This window comes from Furipterus horrens, unplaced genomic scaffold, assembly GCF_987537825.1.
Source record: "Furipterus horrens unplaced genomic scaffold, mFurHor1.1.pri manual_scaffold_3, whole genome shotgun sequence".
NCBI lineage: Eukaryota > Metazoa > Chordata > Mammalia > Chiroptera > Furipteridae > Furipterus > Furipterus horrens.
This window is the reverse complement of record NW_028327173.1, coordinates 151,448,523-151,476,024: the sequence shown is the minus strand read 5'-3', so window position 1 is coordinate 151,476,024 and position 27,502 is coordinate 151,448,523. Positions and strand designations below refer to the sequence as shown.

Sequence of the window (27,502 nt, the reverse complement as noted above, 5' to 3'; positions counted from 1 at the left end):
GGACGCAGCGAGCAGAAGAAAAGAAGTTTATTGCAGGAAATTAGCAAGCGGGGAGGAAGCCGTGCCGCGTATGGCCCAACTCCAGGGCCCTAGGGAAGGAGGGGGCTGTCTTACAGGAGGAAGTAAAAGGAAACTTGAATTCAGTTGTTATCTCACAGCTGTGAGTCTGAGGGCTGATCAAGGCCAAACGGAGCTTGGGTTGATGCACCCCACTATCATGGGAAACTCCCAGGCAGCTGCAAGCAGGCAGGGGGTGGGGAGACGGCATGGGAACCGAGGCTGTCACTTTTATTTTAATATTTCCAAAGAATCAAGCTCATCCTGGTGGCCGTCCAGAGGTAGTGGAAAGGGAGGCATTTAGTCCCCATCATCCACTATCCAGCAGTAAACTCTTTCCGGGTTAGGGTTGGAGTTCTTCATGCTGCTCTTGGTCAATCATTGACTGTGATTTTGGTCCAGAAGTCATCCAAAAAGAGCAAGCATTGAGCTGTCCTTAATGCATACCCAGATGGAACAACTTCCTCAGAAAGGCTGGTCCTCCCCAGTAGCCCCTGTTAAGAAATGACATGGAAGACACTTGCATCAAAAAAGATGGGGGTGACCTCAGCAGGTTGTTGAAAAGAAAGCCAGACTGCTCACAGACCATGCTTATCAGCACATAAAGCAAGTTTTGTCTAGTGAGGTAGAAAGATCCTGTGGCCAGGAGGGGACAACCTGCTTTGAGTTCTGGTTTTGACATTGACTTGCTTTATGAGCCTGGACATGTTGATTCAGTTCAGCAAACCTCTACTACATGCAAACTATAATCCTCTCTACTTTCATGTACTTATAAATAAATTATAGGTCCAGGTTTCTCAACCTTAGCCCTAGTGACATTTTGGACCAGGTATTTCTGTGTTGTGAAGGCTGTCCCGTGCATTGTAGGATGTTTAGCAGCATCGCTGACCTCTGATCACTAGATGCCAGTACCATGTCCTCCACTTGTGACAACCAAATATGTCTCCAAATATTGCCAAATGCCCCCTGCAGAACAAAATCACCCTGGTTGAAAACCACTAGTATAGATATCCTGATTTGCCTGTCTCATAGTGGTTTGGACAAGTCGAATGAGATTGTCATTGTTTGGAACAAAGAAGAGAAATTATTAATTTGTTACTTTATTTATCAAATGCCTACTATCTAGCTGTCTTTTAATGTGTTATTTCATTAATCATTAATCCCTATACTCTGAGGTAGGCAATATTACTTTCACTTGCAGATAAGAAACTTAAATAGAGTTTAAGCAACTGGCCCTAGGACACACAGCTAGTAAGTGACAAACACATGACCCAAACACAGGTCTGACTCCAAAGCTTATGCTGTTAATCACTGTTTAATTTTTCTTATAACACAAAAACTAAAGTAAGGTAGCAGATGAAAAAGTACTTAATCCATGAAGTGATTTACCATTATTGTTAGGAGTAGTAGTAGTATGATTATTTATCCAGCAGGAAGAAAAAGCCAGAACATGGAAGACAGAGACTTGGTCACTGCCAATAATGAAGGGAAGATGCTGCATCCCCTGTGAGTGGTGGCTGTGCTGCAGCTCCCGTCTCTCACCCAGGGCAGCATCTCTCCCACCAACTGTGGCTGAGGCTTCCCTTCTCAGGCTGCCATCACTAAACCAAGAGAAATGGCACAGCAAGGAGGGTCCCATCCACCAGTCCTGCTCTAGGTCAATTTCTTCTAAAGCTGGAAGGCCTTATGGAAACAACCACCCTTCACAAGTGGGTGCAATAACCTAAAAGGTGCGCGCCTCTTCCCCAGTGATGCACTTACCTCAGCATCATATTCCAGTACAGGAAGGGCATCATTTCAGCCTTCATGAGGTACATGGAAAGTCTCTCTTTGCTCTGGTCAAAAGGGAAGGTCTCCAGCGGCTGCGCATCATAGTCAAACTCCGCAAGAATCACACGGTTGTAGCCAGTCACCAGTGGACATGATGTGTAGCCATCATACTAAAATCACACATGACACTGAGTTGGAAAGTGGTTTTTTTCCTGATGTTATATAGATACCTTAGAATTTATTCTTTACTATAAGCAGTTGCAATTTTTTTTGCATATCCTAACTTTTGTATAGTTAAAAATGGAAATTATATAACAAAAAGTAGTACTAAAGGCAAAAACTGAAATGCCTATGTTGGCGAAACCAGTTAAGAAAGTGGTAAAATTGTAGGAAAATATTTTTTTCATGCAGAATGGAAGATGATAATGAGACAGTGACTCTTACAAGGATACAGACCTTCTTCACTGGGGTTTCATTCTTCATAATCAGAGAAATTGTTCTGTCAAGTATTCCTGACTGGGCAGCTGTAAGAGAAATACAGAAGTCAGAAAACTATAAGCATCTAGGTTTTCCATGAAAACTGATTTGCAAATAACTTTAATGTGAACCAGTTTTTAAGATTCCTTTCCTCATCCTTCTAAATTATAACTAGAACACAACTGACTATTTGAAGTTTTTGGATACCAGAAGTTCTTCAGTTCCTCACAGGCCCACACAGGTGCCCCCATAATTCTGAAACTGATGAGCCAGCTCTCTAACAGGCGGACTGGCGACTTCAAATGGAAGAACTGTAAGAGTGGCCATACCCCAACCCCACCCCCCTCCTCCTAGGGTTTAATGGCTGTCAGCTTGGTCTGTGTGCCCAGTATCCCCGGGCACCTGGGATGTCCCTGTGTCCCCTTGTCCCCAGGATGTCCCTGTGTCGCACGCAACCTAGCTGACGTGTATAAAAACAGTAAGCTTTCCTCTGTACTGGACTGCCCTGTCTGAGGTGGGACCAAATAGAGACAGACAGATGTTTTGGGGTTTTGGTGGCAAGAATGGGAGACTGCCCTTTTTATTAAAGTTTTCCAACTCTCATTCTTGTTTCGTCTGTCCCATCACACATGCCACTTTTTTCCTGGAGTATTTTCAGAGCAAACAGAACAATTCACCCATAAATATTTCTGTGTATATATCTGATAGATGAGGAATTTTTTAAACACATACTTAATAATATGTTTACACCCAAAATACTAGCAATAATTCCTTAATATCATCTAATCCCAGTTTGTGTTCAATTTTTAATAATTAAGACTGCCCTTTTAAATTGGTGATCACCAGTTAGGAGTGGGTTGGGGGAATGGGTAAAAAAGGTGAGGGATTAAGATGTACAAAATGCCAATTATAAAAATAGTCATAGGGATATAAAGTAAATCACAGGGAATATAGTCAATAATATTGTAATAACTATGTGTGGTGCCAGGTGGATACTAGACTTATTGGTGACCACTTCATATGGTATATAAATGTCTGATCACTATGTTGTACACCTGAAACTAATATAATAGTGTATGTCAATTGTAACTGAAAAATACATTAAAAAAAAAAAAAAAAAGACTGCCCTTTTAAAAATAAAAGCAGTTTGTGTCTCTAGAGGTAGGAGACTGGATTTACTCTTGAGCAAAGATGGGTTACCTACACATTATAAAATGCTCTTATTACAGTGATTATTTTGCAATCCCCAAAATCAGAAATCAGCAGACTTTTTCTTTAAATAAAAATGTTAGACCTTGTGGGCCAAGAGGCAAAACCAAAGATACTATATAACAAGAAAGAAAACAAAAATTTTTATTAACAAAATTCAAAATACAAATGTACGATAATTTGGGGGGGGGGGCTATGGGTCTACTAATGAGAAGAATGCAATTCTTTTTTTTTTTAAAGAATGAGAAAAAAAGGCAGTGTTCCCTATCATCACATCGATTATAAGTGTTCATCTGTAGAACTCATCTCAGCCAGCTGTACAAAAACAAGCAGCAAGCTGGACTTTGCTGATGCCCAAAGGAGCAATGATTTTTTTTACTGGAATGAGGGGATTCAGAAAAAATGAAGAATAAATAACTCTGCTTAAAATATATTAACCAGCTATCTCTGTTGTGGGCAAGGTCACATCTCTAAAGATCATATTTCCCATTTGGAAACCTTTGTTCCTCTTTGAGGGCCAGAAAGAGTTTAGAATCTGTACTGAGAAAACCCAAAGAGGCCCCTGCAGCAGGGCATCGAGGCCAAAAGAGAAGGAGGGAAAAGAGCCAGAGGGTGCCACCTGTTCAGGTTTAAGGGTGTGTATGGTGGTGGTGGTGGTGTATACGCATGCACACCCGTATATGAGTTGAGGGGGGGCGGTTCCCTGTATTATAAACCCCTTCTGTTATATACCAGCCTTCAGTTAACTTTTGTTAAGTGCCACATGCTGGTCTTGGCTGTGCTGATATAATTCAGTAAGAATCCTGGGGCAGAGAGAAGCAGCAGAAGAGGCATGAGCCCCAGGAAAGCCAGATTCAGTGTGGTGAAAGAGGGTCTCACTCTCTAGCACAATGGTCTCCACTGAGGTGAGTTGCCTGTCTGGTGGCAGGTAAAGCCAGACATAGATTTGTGGAACAAGTGTAAACCTTGCTAGGGATACTCAGGGGATGTGGGGAGGGGGAAAAATATAGATCCACTTGGGGAAAGTTAAGAGTATTGTTACGTAGAAACTAAAGAGAAGATCAAATAGACACAAAGAAAAACATTCACTGCAACAGTTTGAAGTAAATATGGGTTGGAAACAACGCAAATATAAGTGTGGAAATTCTGAAGCAACCATACAATAGAATACAGACTGTTTTTAAAAAAGGTAAGAACAACAGGGACACACTCTGAGAACCTTTTATTTAATCATATTTAATATTATCTATTTGGAACACTGAATCAAATTTATGTTTGTGGAAGAAAGCCAAAGGTGGGTAATCTGAGCCTCACATACAGCACAGGTATTTTCAACACATAAATTCAGCAGACTTACATTAAGAGAAATGTAAATTCAAAGTATCGCTCACAGTCTACCTATAAATCACAAAGACAAAAGATAATTTTACCATGAAGAGAACCCAATGATGAAATCTAGCTTCACCAAGGAGGAAGCAAGTTAGCATAATGAGCTCCTGCGGTGCTGCAGTGAGAGGCACGGAGTCTCCTTTGTGGAGGCAATTCAAAATTAAGACATATTCTACAAGATAACCAGCCTGGAACCTTCAAAAATGCCAATGTCATAAAACTTAAAAAAAAATTATTAGAATGTCTGTTCTAGATTAAAGGAAACCAGAGACATGATAAACAATGTGGTGTGTGATCCCTGACTGGCCCATGCATTTAAGGGAGGGTTGGGCCATGAACATTTTTAGGAAAACTGGAGAAATGCAAACTGGAATGTACATAAGATGATTTTATAATACAGTGTTCAATTTCTTGTATATGATAATGGTCTTACAGATATAGAAGAGAAAGTCCTTTTCCTTAGGAGATGCAGGTTGAAGTATTTGAGGGTGAAGTATGATGCTGTCAAAACTTACTTTCAAGTAATTTGGCAAAAAATTTTTTACATAGAGTGATAAAGCATATATCACAAAATATTAATAATTGGTTAATACCTGAAGAGTATACAGGTATTCATTGTACTTTCAAATTTTTCATAGGTTTGAGTTTTTTTTAAAATAAAAAGTTGCAGGGAGCCCTGGCTGGTGTGGCTCAGTGGATTGAGTGCCAGTCTGTGAACCAAAAGGTCACTGGTTCAATTCCCAGTCAGGGCACAGGTCTGGGTTGTGGGTCAGGTCCCCAGTTGGGGGCCGTGAGAGAGGCAACTGATCAATGTATCTCTCACACATCACTGTTTCTTTCTCTCTCTCCCTTTCTCCTTCCCTTCCCCTCTCTCTAAAAATAAAATCTTTTTTTAAAAAAAGTTGTGGGGAAATTACTATTAATAGTGGAAAATACATTCAGTGGGTTTCATAGAAAAGTCTTAGGTTGAAGTTGCCAGTGCAAGTAACACCATGAACTGCAGGTGAATAATTCACACAAAACACTGCCATCCCCATCGGCAGGGAGGCCTGTGTTTTACAACATCTAGAGAAGACAGTTCCTGTCTACAGAGGATGGAATCTACAAGGCAATTCTCCCCATCACTGCTAGAGCAGAACATTGAGGTAAAGAATTTAGTTTTCCAGGCTAAGGTCTTAATGGTGTACCAATCAGGGCATGCTCCACTGTATTTGTCTTAACAGAACAATTTTCTGGTCTGCAAGCATTCATTGACTTGCATGTGTTTTCTGGGGAAATAAATGCTTCCCTAGCTTTACAGTATTTCAGGCAGAAGAAAAATAGCCAACCTGCCTGGTGTCAGGTGAAGAAGGTCAGGAATGAACACGTGGCAGTATGAGAAGTAACAGAATTACAGAGCACTGGAAAAGTGGTACCCTCTCCCTAATGCACTGTCCCCTTAAAAACAGCCCCTCTGGCCTAGAAAAGTCATTCTACTCTGGTGCAAAGCCCTCACACATTCTTTCTTCTTTACACAACACTAAGTTCATCAATAACTTGATTCTGTGTCAGGAAAGTCAAGGTCATTTTAGCTTTCAAACGTTTCTTCATTATTAATGGAAATGCTATTTGTGCCAGTTTTGTTTCCATTCTGATGGTGCCTGGGGGTGACATCATTTTAAGAGGGGAAGAAACACAGCACTTGATCTTACCTACTGCAGCAGCAGTCTTTGATGTAGGAAGGTTGGTGCAGTCCCCAATCCCAAACACATTAGGGTACCTCTTGTGCTGCAGAGTTTCCTTGTCCACATCCACCCAGCCAGCAGCATCAGCCACAGGACTCGTCTTGAGGACATCTGGTGAGCTCATTGGTGGTGTCACATGAAGCATTTCATACTACAGAAAAAGGAGAGCATCCAAATTTGTGTTTTTTCCAATAGTTTTACAGCCCCCATCTTCCTCACCCATATATATACTGCTATGGCTGCACAGAGCACTATACAATTAGTGCTTATATTAATCTACACCTTCTCCAAGATCCTACCGGCTCCCTTGCAGTCTGGTGACAAAATAACTAACCATTCTCTTGGTTGGTGTGGTCTCCCCACAGAGTTCACGTGTTCTCTTTGGCAGTAGGCATGGGGGAATCTAAGATACTGGAGTGAACCTCACTGACATTCTGAAAGAACCCATTGATGTTTCTCCTAAGACTGAAACTAAAACAAAGAGGGTGGCATATTTCAGTTGCTCTCTCCCTGATCAGCATCTGTAAACTTGCAAGTGTGAAACTGCAGAGGTTCTCAGAGTCCTTGAAACGTAAAGGCTATTGTAGGAGCTGGTAAGAGAGCACCATTCCCAAATATGGGTCAACCCTTAGAAGGAAGCAGCCAAAACGCCAATATAAAATGCAATAAAGGGTGGTAAGAATATTGGCTAGCACTTTGGAGGGAAGAGGGGTCTGATTCAGTACTGGGTTTACAGACAGTATAGAAGGCATTGGGTATTTTTTCCCAAGCAGCTCTATCAAGATAACCCTTGGCAATAGTGCACTGACCCATCCTGATTGAGTTTGATGGCTTCTTTAAGGTTTTTGTTTATGTATCTTCTACTTTTTGTAGTTCATCCTTTTTATTCTTTTGATTTAGTTTTAATAAATTACATCTAGAAATTTCAAATTGATTCAAATGTTCACAAAACATTTCATTAAGGTGAAAACGTTACCATCTTAAGACAATTCCGACCTTGTGAAAGTCACTAGCCCCTAGTTTCCATAAGGAGGTGCACGCATTCATTGTGGCTTGTCACTCTCAGACAATTATAAGCTTAATTAACATTAAAGAAGAAGGAGTACTGCAAAATGCTCAGTGCTCCTCAGCAGGGTAATGATGAGCGGCTCCTTAGGGGTATGGGTCCCTGAGGCTGGGCCTGTTAATGAAGGTGGAGTGTGTGGGCTAAGTGATGGAATGGTCAGCAACCATCATCCACCAAATTATTAAGGCCATGTCTGCCCTGCTTCAGTTCACTATAAATACTTTTTTAAAAAACTGTCGTCTAAATCTTGTGAATTCCAGATATCTTTAAGTTAAATATTTTTCATAAGCATCATAAAGGCATGATGTTTTACTTGAGCCAATATCCATACAAATGAAATACTGGGCAAAAAAATGAAACCAGACCACCTTCTTACACCATACTCAAGAATAAACTTAAAATGGATTAAAAACTTAAATGTAAGACTCGAAACCAAAAGATACTAAAAGAAAACATAGGCAGTAAAATCTCAGACATTTCTCATGGCAGTATTTTTTCTGATATGTCTCCTCAGGCAAGGGAAACAAACAAAAATAAATGGGAATACATCAAACTAAAAAGTTTTTGCACAGCAAAGGAAGCCATAAACAAAATAAAGACAACCTGCTGAATGGGCGAATATATTTGCCAATAGTACATCTGATTAGTTAGAACTCAAAATTTATAAGAACTTATAAAACTCAACACCAAAACAAAAAAAAAAAATCTAATTTAAAAATGGGCAAAGGACTGAACAGACACTTCTCCAAAGAGGACATACAAATGGCCAATAGACATATGAAAAGATGCTCAACATCACTAATCATCAGAGAAATAAAAATTAAAGCCACAATGAGCTATTACCTCACACCTGTCAGAATGGCCATCATCAATAAATCCACAAGCAAGTGCTGGCAAGGATGTAGGAAAAGGAAACACTTGCACACTGTTGACAGGAATGCAGACTGGTGCAGTCACTGTGGAGAACAGTATGGAATTTCCTCAAAAAATTAAAAATGGAACTGCCTTATGACCCAGAAATCCCACTTCTGGGAATATATCCAACGAAACTCAAAACACTAACTTGAAAGAATATATGCGCCCTAATGTTCACTGCAGTGTTATTTACAATAGCAAGATTTGGAAGTAACCAAAGTGTCCATTAATAGATGAAAGGATAAAGATGTGGTACATATATACAATGGAATCTTAGTCAGAAAAAAAGTGAAATCTTGTCACTTGCAACAATTTGGATGGAGCTAGAGGGTATTGTGCTAAGTGAAATAAACCAAAGAAAGACAAATGTCATATGATATCACTTATATGTGGAATCTAAAAACTAAAATAAAGGAACAAACAAAACAGAAACTCATAGATACAGAGAAGTGATGGTTTTCAGATGGGGGGGTGGGGGGAGAGCGGGCATGGGTGAAAAGGTGAAGGGATTGAGAAGTACAAACTGGTAGTTATAAAAAAAAAAATCACATGGATGTAAATTGCAGCATAGGGCATATAATCAATAATATTTTAATAACTATGTATGGTGTCCGGTGGGTATTAGACTTATCAGGGCAATCATCATGTAAGTTATAAAAATCACTATGTTGTTACACATGGAATTAATATAATATTGTTTTTTACTGTAATTGAAAGAAAAAATAAAATAAAATAAAATATGTAAATAATTGTTTTTTAAAAAAAGAGGAAGAGTGGAATTGGGTCTAGGAAGAAAATATGACCCGAAATCTATAATTCAAAAGGAATACAAATGTCTTCTTTATTTACAATTCCTTTAGAAGAAGAATAGCCATTTATTTATCCAAGCCTCTATCTGTAAGCTCAACTATCCAGTGCACAGCGAGAAACAAAGTAATAAAGTACACACACTTAAGCTTATCATACATTTTGTCCAAAACAGTATGGTTCGGGCCCTCACTCATAGCCCATTCACTTTTATTTCACATAAAATTTAACATTTGGCCATCTCATTTTCCATCCAGTAAAATACTGGAAGCAGCAACTACGAAGAGCTAAAGATGGTGAGACTTCCAACATCACTTACAACTCCTTGGCAGCTCAGAAAGAAGGAAACTGGAAAACTACAAAAAGGACACACACAAAATCAAAGAACACAGTAGTCTGAGATGCTTCTGTAAGGTGCTAACTAGCACTAAACCACCCAGTAGGCCCTAGGAGCATAACTATATAAGATCTATTCATAATGATGACTCTGAAAGTAAGAAAGTGCTCAAAAATATGATGGGGAAATGTCACAAGGAAATAGGAACCACCTAAAAGGGTTCCTCAAATCTGGGACAATTTGAGCACCAAATAATAAATTATAAACCATTGGGGGATAAATGGGAACTTAGGAGTTCATACCAAAAATGAATTAAGAGAAGGGAGAGCTTTTGCTGACAGAATGCCAAGAGCCTATTGATAAATATAGAAAAAAATGCTGGAAAATCATCATTTTGTAACCACTGCAGTAGAGATTGGATTAGGTGATAAAAAAATCACAATGGATGCTAAATCCAGGGGGAAACTTTAATGAGGAGTAGGGTGTTTACATGGCCTTTTACGTGTCTCCCCACAGACTTAGAAGCAGCAAGGGAGAAAAAGAACAATTGTACAGTGGAGAAACTAGGCCATATCTTGACTGGTATAAATGAACATCATCAGTGAGGGGGAGGTGAACACTGGGTGCTTTCAACAGTGTTGCCCTATAAGGACACACACTGCTTATGCAGCATTTCAGTCTAAAAAGCATAGCCTGAAACTAATCACAAGAAAACACAGACAAACCTGAAATAAAGAACATTCAATTAAACAGTTAAAGTGTTGGGAGGGAGGCTGTATTACTCTAAGATGCCAATGTCATAGGAAACATTCCAGATTAAAGGAGGCTAGCAAAAGAGATGTAATTAAATGAAATACCTGACTATAGACTGGGTTCTTTCCTGGAGGAGAATAAATATTGTAAATGCTATTGAAAACAAAACTGGAATACAAATTCCTGGATGAAGGAAGGTGAAGGGATTAGCCAAAAAATATATATACCTAACCCATAGACACAGACAACAGTGTGGTGATAACCACAGAATAAGGGGGTGGGGACAGGAGGGGGTGAGCAAAGGTAGGGAAATGGGGACGGAAAGAGACTTTGCTTGGGGCGATGGGCGCATGATGCTGTGTGCAGATGATGTTTTATTGAGTTGTACACTTGAAACTTGTACCCCAATAAATTCAATTTTTTTTAAATGGTAGCCCTGGCTGGGTAGCTCAGTTGGTCAGAGAGTCATCCCATGCACCAAAACGTTGTGGGATTTGATCCTCAGTCAAGAAACATACCTAGATTGCAGGTTCAATCCCCAGTCGGGGCATACGGGGCATATACTATGTAATATTAAATCTAAGTGAAGGCTGTCTACAGTTTTCTATATATATTTTCATACATTTCCTATTTTTATTTCTGCAACTTTCTCTAAATTGAGGTTATTTTCAAAAAGAAGTTTTATAAATTATGACTTTGAGTCATCAATAACATTTTAAATGATACTCTATACACTCCATGTAAAAGAAGAAGAGTGTAATATATTCAGAAAGAGCTTGAGCTAAAAAAGCTTATGATGTGAAGTTTTGATGTTTAGAAGACTAATCTTTGGTTTACTTCAGAATTCACTTTTATTGAACCTGTCATTCCTCTAAAAATGCTGAATGAATAAAATACGACTGTGTACTGTTTTCGCTAACAGTTCTTGCCAGGATGATATAAACAAATGATTCTTCCATGCATGCCTCTCTAGATGCCATTTCATCTTGTTTTTACTCCTCACATGCCTCTATAAAAGTCCTCTTCCCAACACAGAAGAAGAAACTGAGACACAGAGAAGCCAAGGCCATGTACATACAGAGGCTGGATCCTTCCAAGTAGAGTGCAGCTCCACCAGATCTTTCAAAGAGTTTGAAGTGCACAGATGAAATGTATCAAGACAGCCTCTTCAGAGGTGAAAGGCATCCCTGTCATTCTTGAACTACCCAGAAGCAGGGCTGTTTCTCCCATACCATAAACTCAATCCATCACCAGATCCTGCATTTAAAGAAGCCCTTCCTGAATTCAAGGAAGTAAATGAAGTTGTAGAATATTTGACTGCTTCAAGTGACTCCGTGGCAAGAAAAGTAGAGGCATAAAATAGGATAAAAATCTACCTGGTACCAGTAGATACACCCTCTCTCCTCCCATGGACACAGCCTCCTACCTCTTTCTCTTCCCCACTCTTATTGGTTCTTCCCCCCATCCCTGTCCTAAGATGCTCATTTTAACCAGCCTCCCCCAGCACTCAATGGACAGGGAAGCAGGAGCCACAATGCCACCTGCATCTGTGACACTGTTCACCTAACCACTCACTGAAATCACTTGGGTCTCTCCAGGTTTGTCCAGGTTCTCAAAAACAGCCTCTTGCTTCTCAGCTCGGACTTCAATGAGGTTTTGCTTGTAGTTAACAGTGAGGTTCCTCTCCCGGATGATCTCCAGCAGGGCGTCTGCATACTTCTTAACCCCAAAAATTGCTCCAAGAGAAGTGTTGAAAATGATATTGGCCTTGGATCGCTTCCCTGTCTGAGAAAAAGGAAAGAGAAACAACAAACACCAAAGCATTATATTCCTCCCATCTTTCCTTTTTTCCCTCTTGAGACAAGAATTAAAACCTTCAGGAGACCTCACCAGCTTTCTCCATCACTACAGCCTGGCGGGCGAGGTGTGGACAATCCACTGCCTCCATCTTATTTTGTCAGCAATACAGCAATGAAGTACACATTTGAGTCAGGGGGTTGAGGTGGGCACTGTTCAATTGAAGGCCACAGAAGAGATTATTCCAGATAAAAATAGAGCTGGATTGTTCATTCACATATTCATTTGTTCATTCACTCCATAAATATTAAATGAGGTCATAGAGCTAGCCAGGTACTGTTCTAGGTGCTAAGGGGTCAGCAGTGAACAAGACAAAGCTACCATGTCCCCTTCACTGTAGCATTGTTCATGTTCCAGAGAGACTAGTATTCTCCCAAACATCTAAGATCTTATGTCAACTGAGAGAGAGAGTTCTCTCACAACCACCCAATTGCTGGGAGAAAAGAGGTAAGCAAAGAGAATTCCCAGGAGTAAAGAAACAGGTAGTATCTTACTACTCTTTGCCTTTGTTCAGCAGCTTTTAGGATTCACTCACCTGGATCTCATTATTTGAAAGAAGTTAGGTAAGAACATCAAAGGGCTGTGTCAACTCAGAATTCTCATAACCCAGACAGGTTCTTTCTTAGAAACAGATATGATGACTGGAACCATTCCTTAATTCCCAACCCCACAGGGTTGGTGCTAATTTTCATGACTCAGGTGAGGCCCTTGCCTGTGCTGGGTTCCAAGCACACATTCAACATCTCTTCAGTCCCACCGTCCCCTCCCCTTCTCCCCACCTGTCCCTTTACAGGACCACAGGCTGCTTAGAATCCAGCTACTGTCCGGAGTTGGACCACGCTTTAGTGTATCTAACGCGACTTCCCACAGAAGGGCAGGAGGGCAAGAGCAGCTTCCCCACAGCCTCACACTGTGTTCTCGAGCTGCGAACACCTGTTCTGACAGAGGGTATCTGAGGAATGCTGAGAAAGCGTCCCCACCCAAATCTCTCTTCCCACTAAGGTTTGAAGTTCTAGGTGAACATTTTCTTTTTGTCTTTAGAACTTACATTTTGCCTATTATACTACAAAAATGTATATCAAGAGCCAGAACATATTCATAACCTTGAACTTGAGAGGGGGAAGCTGAGAATATTATGTATAAAAATGAACAATGTGCAACTAATTGTCTAACTATATGGAAATATTTAAGCAGTCTCTAACATATCTCCCCAGCAGACTTTTAAACATATTAAAAAGTATGTTACAGCTCTGGTCATGTGGCTCAGTTTGCTGGAGCATTGTTCCATACACCAAGAAAGTTGCAGGTTCAATCCCTAGTCAGGATGCATACAGGAGGCAATGGATCAATCAATGTCTCTCTCTTCCTCTCTCTCTCTCTCCCTCTCTCCCTCCCTCTCACCGTTCCTCTCTCTCTAAAATCAATAAAAACATATCCTCAGGTAAAGACTTTTTTTTTAAGTATGTTACAAAGACTATTTAACATCATGTAATACATCTAAGTTTGTATGTACGGTATGATTGTAACCATGTTTTAGAAAACATGCATAGGGAAAAAATGGAAGGTCATGTCAAATTGATGACAGCAGCTGTATTAAAACAACTGGATTATGATCAACTTCTTCCTTTTCTATGTTATAAACTTCCAATTATATAATTTCATATGTATGTAACAAAAATTTAGAAATTAAAAAAAGTATTTTGACATGAATAAAATGGAACTCTGGCTATCGTCAGCTTAGCACCATCTCCTCCCCCCGTCCCCACCTTGTCTCTGTTCCCAGAAAGGAGGCATACCTTCCTGAAATAAGCTTCCGATAAATACATGATCTTCTGTGGGGCTCCAGCACACTTTATTGGAGTATTTGGAAACGTAAAGATGGCATTGCCCTCCTTGAAGTCCTGCAGAGCTTTCCATGTCTTCTCTACTGTACTAACTGAATAATTAGACCCTATTTTGGGATGGGCAAAACCTTCTGGTAGGCCTTTAATCTGCAACAAAGGACATGAAGAAAAAAATTTTCAGCATATGACTTCACTTATATGTGGAATATGAAGAACAAAATAAATAAACAAACAAAGTTGAAACAGACTCATAGACACAGAGAGCCCGCTGGTGGTTGCCAGAGAGGAGGGGGTTGGGGGTCTGGGTGAAAGAGGTAAAGGGACTGAGCAGTACAGATCTATAGTTACAAGGTAGTCACAGGGATGTACAGCATAGGGGATGTAGTCAATAACATTGTGATAGTTATCTACGGTGCCAGGTGGGTACTGGAAATATTGAAGGGGACACTATGTAAAGTATACGATTGTCTAACCACTAAGCTGTATACCTGAAACCAATACAATATAAAACTGAAAGTAAACTGTAAAAATAAATTTTTTATCAGAAGTGCAAAAGGCTTTTCTTTGCAATTTCTACAACCTTGCATCTTTCAATACAATTATTAGGCCTCAGTCCTCACACACCATGCAGCAAGCAGGTAGGTGAGGGGTCTGCTAAGATCAAAGCTACAGCACCTTGAGTCACCCTGTCAAGCTGCAGAGTGGACTCAGCCCAGGGGAGCCCCTCAGCCTCCCTGGCCTTGAGACCATGATTTGAATACATCTCTTTGCACCATCAGAGTGAGGACAAGAATCCAGGCATTCTTCCTTTTTGGAGAACCAGTGACTCTACGAGGTTGACAAGCAATTCGACCTTTGTGCCCCAGGGGGTATGCAAGCAATGGAAATGGTATCTGAGCCATTGTGTTCCAGAGAGGGAATGTCCAAGCTGGCAGATAAAGAATTGTCGGTCAGCAGATAGAGAAGTACTAGGAAAATCTCTGTGGACTGCAACTCTTATCCAATTAACCATTTTTCCAAACCCCTTACTGACCCTTTCTTCTCATAAAATGTTTGGCTTGAGATGAGATGTTAAGACGGTTTTTGAAGGTACATAACCCACCATCTTCTCAGATCTATGGCATCTGAACAAAGTGCCCATAAGGATTCAATCCTTGTCTCTACTTATTGGTTCTGGTAGTGACAGGCAGCATAAATGCCAACTTGTGTGGTTTCAGACAGACCTGGCCTGAGTCCTAGCTTTTCCACTTATGGGTGTTCTAAACCTCAGTACTAATATCTCTAAGCCCATGGGTCTCAAAGTGTGGTCTCCAGACCAGCAGCACCAGCACCATCCGGGAACTTGCTGAAACACACATTCTCAGGCCCTACTCCAGATCTACTGAATTAGGAACTTGGGGGCAAGCCCAGAAATCTGTTTTAAAAGGTGATTCAATGGGCACTGAAGCTTGAGAAGCTTATATTCGTCATCTGTAAGAGAAGGATAAAAGTAACAGCTTCAGAGGATTCTTGACAGGAGTAAAGGAGACCACAGTGTAAAGTACTTAAAACAATGACACTCACAGGTTAGTGCTCCATAAGTGGTCATGTATTCCTGCCAGTAAGATAATCAGGGACTTATCTTAAATGATAGAAGGTTCACACTCGCCATACATGCTTCTTGGTAATGCTTTAAAACTTTCTTACTAGTATTTCTCCAATGTCTTTCATTTTAGCACACTTGCAGAGTAACCTCTTTCTTTGTTTTATGGTATCGTACATGTTCAATAGTATGGATATACCAAAACTGATTCAACCAGTCTTTGATTAATGACTTTTGTTTGAAGTTCTATTTATTTATTTTTTACTATTAGAATTCTGTGGTGACCAAACAAACAAAAAGAAGAATGTTCAGAGGGAGCAATGAAAATGGCACAGATTGAAATAAGAGACTCAAGCATCAGTTCTTCCAGCAAGAGAAGGAGAGTCTCAAAAAAAACAGTCATCAAAGTGCACTGGTCCTTCAGACCTTCCCCAGGCTGTTCTCCAGAATGTAGGGCCACCAACTCCAGAGTCACTGACACCCATCCCTCAGGTCTCAAGGAAAGAGTCCTGTGATCTTCATCACACTCAATGCCAAGAGCAACTATTCCCGATTATGGATCATATCTCCTGCTACAGTTTAAGTAGCTATAATATTAGCAGTTTCAACAATAATCATTTATTATTATAACATTACCTTGCCTTTTAATATTTCCTCAGTTTCACATATATGCTAGCATTAAATGTTCATTATACTCCTCTGAGGGAGGAAGGGAGATATTATTGGCTCATAGACACAGAGGAGGAAACTGAAGTAGAGCAAGGTTAAGAGACCCACCTAGAATCTTATAGAACTAGACACCAAGGCCCCTGACCACTGCCTAGGGCTCTGCCTACAAGACTTCCATACTTAGTCATTTCCAAAGCAAAGTTATTCAAGAGATAAACAGCTGCTCTCTTATCACCTTCATTGTTTTTCTCTATCTGAAGAAACTGTTGTTAAGGGAAAAGGTGCCATTAGGTGGAAGATCTGGTCAGAAAGGGCAATTTATGACCCTAATCCAATCTAAGTGCTTTTCTGGGAACTCTGAAGCAGAGAGGCAGGGGCAGGAAGAGGAAGAGATGAGGTCTGACCCCTGCTTTGGTTGCACAGAAATAGATTGTATGTTGGGAGCCGTGGACTATCTTAACACACGTACCAAGCCAGTGAGCAGGATGCTGTGCTGCAGAGACCCCTTGGGGCTGGTGGTAGGAGAAAGGGGCAAAGAGGCTGCCTGGGGCCCAACAGTACCCAGATCAGCGACTAAGCCCTCTGAAGACCCAATTACATTTCTTCCCTAGAGATCTAGACACCTTGGTGTCCTCATCAAATAAATCCCCATTCTGTTTACAATAATGTGGGTAGTTTTCTATAGTCTGCAATCAAAGAGTACCAGGTAACAGAATAGCCTTAGTTACTTGTCTCTTAAATGGAGATAAAAATGCCTATCTCTCAAGTAGCTGTGAGGAGAACATACCTGGTACATAGGAGAGACTCCAAAATAATACCTACATTTAAATATTATTGTTTCTTGGTTTGCTGCACAAGGCTGTGAAGGACTCTCAGCACTGGTCTCTTCACAGTCCTCCTCAGATGGCACCGGGACTCTTGGGAAGTCAGCACCATGGGGCTACACCACATTTGCTAAGTCGACACCTCTGAGTGTAGCTGGCACTTTTCTCCATATAGTCTACTCCACAGCTTGTCGTTATGTGAAACTCATGACCATGCCACCGTCGCCCAAACTCATCACGACCTTCACACCAACTCAATCGTTTCTTTGAATGTTCACATCCCAGGATACTGTCACCACCCTAACCCGGGACACACCATGATTCTGATTTTGACACAGAAATACACTTCAAAGACCCTTACTGAGCCAACTCAGAAGAGGCCCTTCCCTATATCACATTCCTGGCGCTTGCGCCCTGGTTATTCTCATTATGCTTATGTGCTCCAACTATTTATCCACAGTCCCCAGAAAACTTCTGGAAATCATAATAATTACTGACTTACTCCATGATGCTTTAGAAAACTAAACTTGAATCCCACAATTGTCAGACAGCATCTGGCTCCCTAGGTCACGGAAAAAGAGACTGAAGGAACATCCAGGGTAGTAGTTACATTGTCGGTCACTTTGTACCACAACACCCGGCCTCCACACAGCAAGACCCCAACCTCCCTCCAGCTCCTGATTAACTAACTACTGGTGTTCTACCCTTAGAGTCTGCTTAGAAATTCATAATCTAAGTCTTACCTTCAAAAGAAGTTTTAATCTGTAATACAGCCAATTCAGTCCTACATAGAAAGGTAGCTTCCTTGGAAGTGTAGAAAAAGTTGCTCTTTTGCATGAATTCCCATTAGGGCATGGACATGCTGAATTATGATTAAAGCTTAGAGCTAGATGATATTATCATTGACAGATTCTTAGAGAAGATTTTTTTTAAACCATAAAAAGACTGCTGAGGAATAAAACTAGATGAGGATAACTTAGTACTTTTTCTTGTCGAAATTAATATAAAGCCACCAAAGGCAGTGTCTGATGTTAGCATAAATAGGTCAGGGAACACAGAAGTAGTTTGAAACGTACCTTCTCATAGTCCAGCTGGATTCCAAGAGCAATAATAAGATATCTGTAGGAGATCTGCAATACAGAACGATGCCATTTTAGACCAGGACCTGAAAAGTGGCCGTGCAAGAGCTGACTTGGGCCCCAGACTAGTGGGGCCAACACAGTGTTTCCATTTTCCCATGTGAATGAGTTGGGGCTGTGGGTGGTGGGCAGGGCATCAGGGGGGATACACGCTCCAGTCTGTCATCACACCCACCATTCTCATACCTCACTGCTTCACAAATATTGCATAACCTGCCTGGCTTTTGAGAGCTTGAGACAATGGAGAATAATGTCAAAGAGACCACAACATTTCGTGCAGTGCTTGTGTTAACAGTTTTTCCTGTTGAGAAGGGGGAGAATGACTTTCTAATCTTAAAAACTACCAACTTTCTTTAATATCTATGGGGTATTGTGTGAATCCCAATCAAATCTGACCTGTCATGTGGATGGGTCAATATCATAATTGAGAAACTGATCTTTTGAGGGTCATTGAAAAGGATGTGATACAATGTATCTGAGATGATTTAATGACCTGTTTAATGGAACTTAAAAGGCCCTTCTTCAAATATGAGTATTGTGATTATTCATGCTGATGGAAATGTGGGTTGAGGATCAGGAGAAAGACAAGTTGAAGCCAGAAGTCAGCAAGAAGGATGTAAAGTAAAAGGACTTGCCTAGGAAATTGGAGATGGAGAATGATAGCAATGAAAGTCAGGAGCCAAGAAAGAACATCAGGTGATGACTGCCTCACTCTTATACTGAGCAGAGAAGCACAGCATGCAAGCTGTGCAGATCACAGTTAAAGAAAGGGGACTCAAAGATGCAAGAGTGCTTGGCTCATGGTGGGGAGCAAGAGGAGCAAGTCACTGCAGAGGTCCTGCCCCAGCATTCAGAAGACTCAGCTCCATGGGCTCCTCCACAGTGAGGCCTTCCTATGACTCAATCTGTCTCTCTATGGGCCCCTCCCTGCAGCTCCCTTAGCACAGTGCACATGATGCTTTATAGCACTTGTAGAGTTAGATAGCAGTCATGTCTTTTCCCACCACATCAAACACTCCTAGAGGATAAAGATTGTGTCTTATTCTTTATATTCCTAGAATCTAGCAGAGTCACCAAATTAAAGCGAGGAACTCAGTAATGTTTGTTGGATGAATGGATGGATGGATGGATGATTGAGTCCAGTTGCTTATGAAAATACAATTTATCAAAGTGGATAGATAATATATACATCGTCATCCATATGATTTGCCTATCCATAGACAGTGGGTGCCCTGAAATTCCTTGTTGTGTGGGAAAGTGTACTAGGCCTATTAAAAGGCTCACTGAACTGTGTTGAGTCTTCAAGGTAGGTGAGGTCAGAGGTGACATGGGGTCTGAGGGTGATGATCTACAGGTAAAATATATGAACACTGTCAACAAGAAAAGCCTTTGGTTTGTGTGTGCCTTGATGGTTCTATTAGAACATAATATTGATTATTTTCTTAGGACTAGTAATAACAGATAAGCTTAAGATTATGAGAAATCAATAAGGAAGAATAAATCCTAAGGTAGCAAAGAATAAGAAGAAAGCCTCAAGCCTTTGAGTGAATTCAAGTTTCCAGGTCAAATGGTCTAAACCCTAAGGAATTGCTAAAACTTGTCAATAGGATTTTGGAGCAACTGCAGAGAACAGGGCAGATCTCTCCAAAAGTCTAAATATGGGCAAATATTTTAATTTTATACATGGGGTCAGTGAGGTAACTAACAAGTTAGTAAACAGGATGTTCATCCATTTCAAAATTCCAGCTCATCTACTGAAGAGATGTCTCTTAGTAATTCAGAAAAAGAAAAGTATCATCATAGATTCAGATTGCAAACCTGCTTTTGGTCAACCAACAGTTAAGAACTATGCTGGCACATAGTAGATATTCAATAGATATTTTCTTTTTCCTTTATTTTCATTTATTATTTTAAAAATATTAACGGCAACATTTCTTGAACATGTACTTCATGCAACTGACAAGATGCTATTTCTTATGGGATGTTATGTTCAGATTTTGGATAAGACTATGGAATACTTTTGCTTTAAAACTCTTGGAAGAAAGTCCCATCAGCTTGCACCAACTTTTTCCCTGGCCCAGAAACAAGACACTACAACTTTCCTAAGGGTCCAGGCCTCAGCAGTCTAAGCAGGGCTCCGAAGTGAGAAGACCTACCAGTGCCTCTCATTCTCAAGAGATGAGAAAAGTTTTAAAAAAACACAAACCCAACCTCAAAGGGCTCTGAGGTATTCCTGTAATGTAAAGGGGTCTGGTCAAGGAGGCAGGCACTGCCGTACCAAAGGGATGTTGTGGGTTATGAGACACAAGACTCCTGGCCCCGTTAGCTGGCATCAGGCTAGCAAGAGAAATGAGCCCCAAAGCTCGATCTTAAGAATTGGGAACAATCATCTGTTTCATTCAGTCTGCTCTCCTGGACATACAGGGGAAAATAAGGAAGTTCATCAACAGGGGGAAAATAATACATAAAAATTTTAATTTAAAATAAATAAATATATTTTATTAAATAATATATTAAATATTATTTATTTATTCTAGGATTGTAACAGGGTGCAGAGCATATCCTCCACAATTCTTGACTGGCAGAAAGTGGGAGTGGATGATATGGCATTTAAGATACATTGCATAACAATGCCAAGTTCACAGCCATGCCTTCCTGAAGGGAAGAGGGCTGCCACCCAGAGTGAATTGTATAGTAACTGTGAAAACATTCATGGACTCATGACATAGCAAGGATATAGCACCTGTGCAAGAGGCAGGGGGCGAATGCCCACCCCACACGTCCCTGCATCATTAGGAACTTTTGCCCTGACTGAATGTGGCAGCCAAAAGAAGGTAAAAGATATGGGGGAACTTGCAAAAATGGCACATCACAAGAGGGGCTGGATATGAAGTCACACAGGAAGTTCCAGTCCACGCAGTTTAAATGAGGGTGGGCTTAAAGAGAAGGGGGTCTCCCATGAGGTCTGGTGTGTAAAGGGAGAAGCCACATGGTCTGGAGTGAAAAAGGAGAGCCACGCAGTCTGGAGTAAGAGAGAGGAGGTCTGAAAGCCAGAAGTTCAGGGTCACCAAAGCTGACAGTGCAGCGAGGACCTGCCCAGCCACCCAGGTTTGAGTCTGCTTGGAGAAGAGGGAGGTAGAGCTGATGGAGCAGCACGGGACCTGCCCAGCCACCGGATTTGTGAGGGATGCTTGGAGCTGAACCGTAACTGGGGATGCTGAGCTGCGGACTTCTGCTTTTCTGAAGGATGGTACCTCTGACTGGCATATTCTACAACTGGCCTGGTTTGGCAAAGGGAGGCAGGACTAAGTGTTTTGGGGTGGTTTTAAAGGGAACAGTACTTAATGGCAGAAATCTGCCATTATTCTAAATTTGTAATACCTTTCAATAAACAACCCCTTTCCTTTTTCACCAAACTCTTTCATTGGGAGTCATGCTTCTTGGCAGCAGAAATCAAATCCCACAGCTATTCTAGAATAGCATTGGCAGGGTCCTGTAACAGGATGAGGGGAGCCTGACTTGGCAGTGGATCATGTGAGAAAAACACCCAGAAGTCTGAACTGACCACAAGCCCACCAAGAATCAGCACTGTGGTAACTGTTGCTAAAAAGACAAATGCTAACTTGGGCTGTAACTGCCTGCGGGCCAGGAATGGTGCCACGTTATTCTGGGCTGTTCTGTAGAGTTGCTTTCTCTTCCAGGTGCCTCTTTCATGGAAGCACTAACAAGTATTGTGATGTCAAAGGCAGGGTAAAGAGCATAGTGAGGGAAAAGAAGACCATGAAATATGAGGAAAAGCTGAGAAAAGTGGGGGCAAGGAGACAAGTCTGCCTGAAAAGAAAGGCTGACATATATAATAAGAACCATCTTCAAATAGTTGAAGGGTTTCTCCACACAAAAAGACATTCTCTCCCACACTACAAGAAGAACGAGGAACAAGAGAGATATTAAATCCAATAATCCCCTGCAGGCCCAAGAAAGAATAGGAAAGAAGTTATAGGAAGGTTGATTCTGACCCATTAAAGGCAAAATTTCATATAACCTGTCTAAAAAATGAAGAGGGATAACATTGTCTGAGAAATCCTTGACCCTGGGACATGTAAATATCAACCTATTTTCAATTCAACCCTCTCCCCCCACTTACCCCAATCCCAATTACTTGATTCTATTATTTTTCACTAATGTTCATCACCTTCCAACACTCTACATAACTTACTTAGTATGTTCATTGTCTATTATACGACCTCCTACACTAGAATATAAAATCCAAGACAGTAAGTTTTATCTGTTTTTGTTCATTTATATATTCCCTAAAATTTACCTAGCTTACAGTACATGCTTAATAAATAGTTGAGGAAAGGAGGGAGGACAGAAAGCAGGCAGGTAATCTTGACCTGGGTTCATGGAAAAGCTACAAAGAATCTCTGAACTCCTTGAAATTAAATGCAAAATTTGGTGCATGTGTGAATTTTTCTAGCGCAGGCTTTTATTGGGTGCTCAAAAGATCCATGACCCAAGGAAAGATTAAGAATACCTGCAGCCAATGAGTTCCTGCCTAAAGGAAGGGGCTAGACTTGAAAACCTTTCAGTCCCCACTATCTCTCAAATTCTTCAATTCTGTTTAAGTGCCAGAGTGCCCGATTTGGAGAGAGAGCAGGCTGGGTATTAAGGCCAATAACACCCTGGGCGCCCACGAACCATGGGAAGCTGGAGCATGACGGCTTCCAGCCACGGTCCTGGGCTCAGCAGCAGATGAGGGGATGTGACACTGCAGATGGCTTCTCAGCCTGTGAGCTCACTGTCCTGCTCTCATGGCCTCAGTCAAACTCAGGGGCAGCAGTTTCTTAAAAGCTTTGATCCCTGGGTGGTGGGGGTGGGAGGAGACTTCTAAATGGTGCTGATCCATTATGAACCTCAAGCTCCAGCAGCCGCAAATCTCCTTAGTGCTGGCGGAAAACTCAGTCATGCTGTTCCCTTACGACTCTGGCAGAGTGCCCCAGAATGTGACTGGGATGGATATGTTCCAACACCCACTTCCTCTGGGAAGCCAGCTGTCAGGTGGAGAAGCTGGCTGCTTCAAAGGAAAAGGGAGGAAGGTGCCTACTATTTTAACACGTAGCAGTATTATTTGTTCAGTAAACATTCTGATGCAAGATATGCTACTAAGCAATAGGACAAACGGTGTATTCATAAATGTGTCTTAGTTGTTCATTTATTAAATTCAACATCACTCAGTCCTTCCATCCATCCCATCCTCCATTCACCACACACCCTCCACTCTTGTGCAGTATTTAATTCACACACACATGCACACACACACATATATACCACCCTCTCACCATGAAGCTGTTCAGTTTGACAATAGCTGTACACTTCACACAAGCCCTCAGATTAATAAAAGCCAAAGGATCCCAGCGGTTACCTCCTTGCCATTGTCTGTGCGAATGCAGTTCTTGTCTGGGTTCAGCTCAACCACTCTGGCTTTGATCCATTCTACACCAGACGGAATCACACTCGCCGTGGGACGGCCAGATGCAGACAACTGTTTGGCACCAGCACCCACCAGTGTCCAGATTGGCTGGTAGAAATGTCTCTGAGGAACAAAGTATTTGGAGAGTCATTTCAATTTGAGGCTGATAAAGTGTCATAGCTGAAGATACATGAGCTAGACTCTCAATTACTCCCTCCCTCCTGACCCTTGGAGTATCACATAGAAAGGCTCCAGGTCATTCTTCCCCACCCTACCCATCCCCTGGTGTCTCCTATTATGTCTCCTACAAGAATTCTGCCAAGATCATCGAAAAAAGCCATAAACTATCGTTAGTGGGCATTGTAGTTGATTTGGGGTTTAACATGTACATGTTATAGATATATACATTATACATACGTTATGGATACATTTATGTGCACAGATATAAAAATTAAGTTAAGCCCAGTAGCCTAAATATGGTTCCTCAGAAGTGGGGACTTCGGTAAGTCTGAAAAGTTCACAGCCACTCTGGGGATCCTCAAAACTTCATTATCTTCCAACTGGGTGTGCCAAGCCCGTGGAAGGCAAAGACATTCCCCAACAGCCCTATTAGCCCCCTTCTCCTTTGTCAGAGGTTTTAGACCCACAGCCAGGAGGCACCAAATGCTACCCCATAATGCAACATATGCCCAAACTACCACTGTTTTCTGAAGTCCTCTGGCTTCAGATGATCCACGCTGCATCTAAGTTAGTTGTGAAAGTTCTAGATCCAGGGCCTAAGGGCAGCTTGCTTTACTGACCACTGAGAATTCCAGCTCACTGAAGGAGTGCACTGAGGACCAAGAGCTCTCAACACTGCCCCAACACCTCAGACTGGCTGGACAGGACTGCCAACGGAGAGGTGAAGGGAGCAGAAGAATCGCTTTGCAATCTCCCTATAGCTACTAACGGTTGTGGTCCCAGAGGACGGGGCAGAGGTCTCCAGTTGGGAGAGCCGAATGATTTCAAGTCCATCTTGAACAGAAAAAGGAATGAAAGCACAAGCTTCGATGTTCTTTTTTCTTTTTAGACTACAAACAAGCATCCACTCCAGTAATCACTGAACCAGACACAGGAGGGAAAGTGCCAACCACCGGAGCCACTGGTAGCTCCCTCGAGACAAGGGGCAAAAGAGACATGATTCTGGCACCCTGAACTGTGTCCAGGGCCTCCGTCTCATTGCAAAGAGTAGGCCCTGTCCATGGGCTAGCTACTATAAGTAGGCCACCTGACAAAGCTCTCAGATCACTGTCATTTAAAATGTCCCTGAATTAGTCACTTTAAACAAGAAAAATAGAGAGCGCCTGCAGTCTCCTCTCAGATCAGAGCATACCAGACAGCGACGGCCGCAAAGCCTACGCAGACTCCATGGAAAGCAGTGTGCCTTTCTTGCCCTCCCCTCCACACCAAACAGGCACCAGATCCATTTTACTCCCAGCCGCCCTGCAAAGGATACAGTTTCCACCTGGCTTCTTATTAAACTTTAGACAAACTACCCAAAATCTTGTATATTTATCTGTAGCTTTTGGACAATTTTTAAATGTTTTTCCTGAAATAGTGCCTTACATACAAACATTTCCCAACTTCCCTCCTGGTGTTTGCTACCTTTTTCTGCCTTATAATCTGTTTATAATTCCTTGCACTTAAATTTCTGAAACCCAATGATACCTTCCCAGAGGCCTCCCAGTCCCTGCACTCATCACTCTTTCTCCAGACTGGACCAGAGACAGCAAAGTGCAAGGACCATTGGTTTTCCTCTGGACATGATGCTGACAGCAGAGGGCCTCATGGGTTGAGTTATACTAAAGTCCTAAACCAGGTACCTATGAACGTGGCCTTATTTAGAAATAGGGACTTTGCAGATGTAATCAAGCTAAGAGAACTGTGAGAGAATAAGTATGCACTGTTTTAAGATACATGTGGTGAAGTGTTATGTATGACAAGCCTAAGAAAATCATACAGAGAACACAAAAAGCCAAGAGATCTGTCCTCCCTCCCTCCCTCTGCCTTCCCCAGTCCTTTTGGACTGTCTGATTTTTGTGCCCAGAAGCACCTACCCAAGGACTTGACAGCTCAGGGCCTGACAGTCACCCCGCCCCACTCTTACGCACATACACACACATGCACTGAGAAGGGGGAGACATACCTCGCTTGGTTCAACAATGGCCACGTTCTCTGCACCCACTTTCTTCTTCATACGGGAGGCCATGGTGATCCCACCACTGCCCCCACCCAGCACCAGCACCTCATAGTGGTTCTTGGCTGCGAGGCCGGCCCCTGTGTGCAGCTGAAGTGGGCCAGCCTGCTGAGCACCCAGCCTCAGAAAGCAGGTCAAGAGCCGGGCACGGGGGCTGGACACCACAGCGACCAGCTGGGTCATCTTCACACTCGATCCAGCTAGAAAGGAACAGACAAGGCAATGAGTAAGGAAGGGACCCCTATGCCACCAAAGCACTTTCTTTCCAGAGGAAGGAGGCTGGCATCTGGCAGCTCCCGCTGGTCCCACCATTTCTCCTCAAGACCGCCTCCCCCGCTGGCCGTAGTCCCAGAGTCTTCTGACAGAGCAAGGTTGGTAACTAACCGCTGGCTAAGCTTCCATTTCTCCCCTTCCTCCTTCTTTCAGGTCATCTAGGACTTTGTTTGAAGCCAGTACGCCTCTAATAGTTTGTCTATACCCATCAAAACTTCTAGAGCATCCTGTGGTTGCCTCCAGCTGTCACCCATTCTCCTCTATGACACACGGCTCAACTTTTCAGGGCACCAAAGACATATGAGTCCACAGAGGAACAGCCGTACAAGTCCTTGCCATAGGGGCTCTAAGACCTTGCTGAAACAGAAATAGCCCACTAAGAAACCACCCTCTGCAGCTCAGAGGTCACACCAAGGAAATTGGGGCCTTGGCACCATTCAGAGCCTCTGGCTCTTCTTGCCCAAGAACATGCAATGTAATCAAATCACGGGCTACAGACATGCAAGCAAAGGCCCTCTACACCTTTGGCAATTTCAACCAGATGATAAAAAAGTCAAGAAAAGAGTCCTGCTTGGCATCATAAAGTTGTATATTATGTAAAGAATCTACACATGCTGCTGAGCAGTCTTTCATTAAATACAATCAGTAAACAATTTCCCCTTAATAGTTCCTCTGGGAGACACACTTAACCTTTAGAAAAAGGCATTTCTGCTCTGGGTATTAAGGAAATGAGGAAATGAAGGCTTCTCAGGCACAGGCCTTGGCTTCCTCCCATCTACCTGAATAACTTGAAAGGCCCAGAATCAAAATATCTCCCTCTCTGGGTATTACCATGCCCCAAATTCCAACCTCAGGTTCACTCCTTCAGGTTCAACACTGTTCCAGGAAACCTTTATTTAAATGCAAGGACCCAGCTGGGGTTAACACTTCTAGCTGCTCAGGTCACTAATTTCTTAATGGGAACACTTTAATTATATTATTTTCCCTCGAAACTGGAGAAGAGGAAAGCTATGCGAGGGGATTAGAGAAAGCTGTGAGGGTAAGGGGCTCCGCCAGGATGAAAGAAAGGCCTTGGAATGGGGAGAAACAACAGGACATGAGGAG

The 27,502-nt window shown here is 42.0% G+C and overlaps 1 protein-coding gene across 3 annotated transcripts in view; it reads right to left on the bottom strand.

Moving 5' to 3' along the window:
- Positions 1 to 267: 267 nt before the first annotated feature.
- Positions 268 to 27,502, bottom strand: part of SQOR (sulfide quinone oxidoreductase) — a 63,095-nt gene continuing 35,860 nt past the window's right edge. For all 3 annotated transcript variants that reach the window (XM_090270559.1, XM_090270560.1, XM_090270561.1), the window contains exons 2-10: positions 26,075 to 26,325; positions 23,842 to 24,012; positions 18,357 to 18,410; positions 14,158 to 14,352; positions 12,080 to 12,289; positions 6,594 to 6,777; positions 2,284 to 2,351; positions 1,819 to 1,997; positions 268 to 551 (exon numbers count right to left, since the gene is read on the bottom strand). In XM_090270559.1, the coding sequence (XP_090126685.1) occupies positions 494 to 551; positions 1,819 to 1,997; positions 2,284 to 2,351; positions 6,594 to 6,777; positions 12,080 to 12,289; positions 14,158 to 14,352; positions 18,357 to 18,410; positions 23,842 to 24,012; positions 26,075 to 26,308 (1,353 nt within the window). In that variant the 5' untranslated portion in view covers positions 26,309 to 26,325 and the 3' untranslated portion in view covers positions 268 to 493. The remainder of the gene's footprint in view (positions 552 to 1,818; positions 1,998 to 2,283; positions 2,352 to 6,593; positions 6,778 to 12,079; positions 12,290 to 14,157; positions 14,353 to 18,356; positions 18,411 to 23,841; positions 24,013 to 26,074; positions 26,326 to 27,502) is intronic.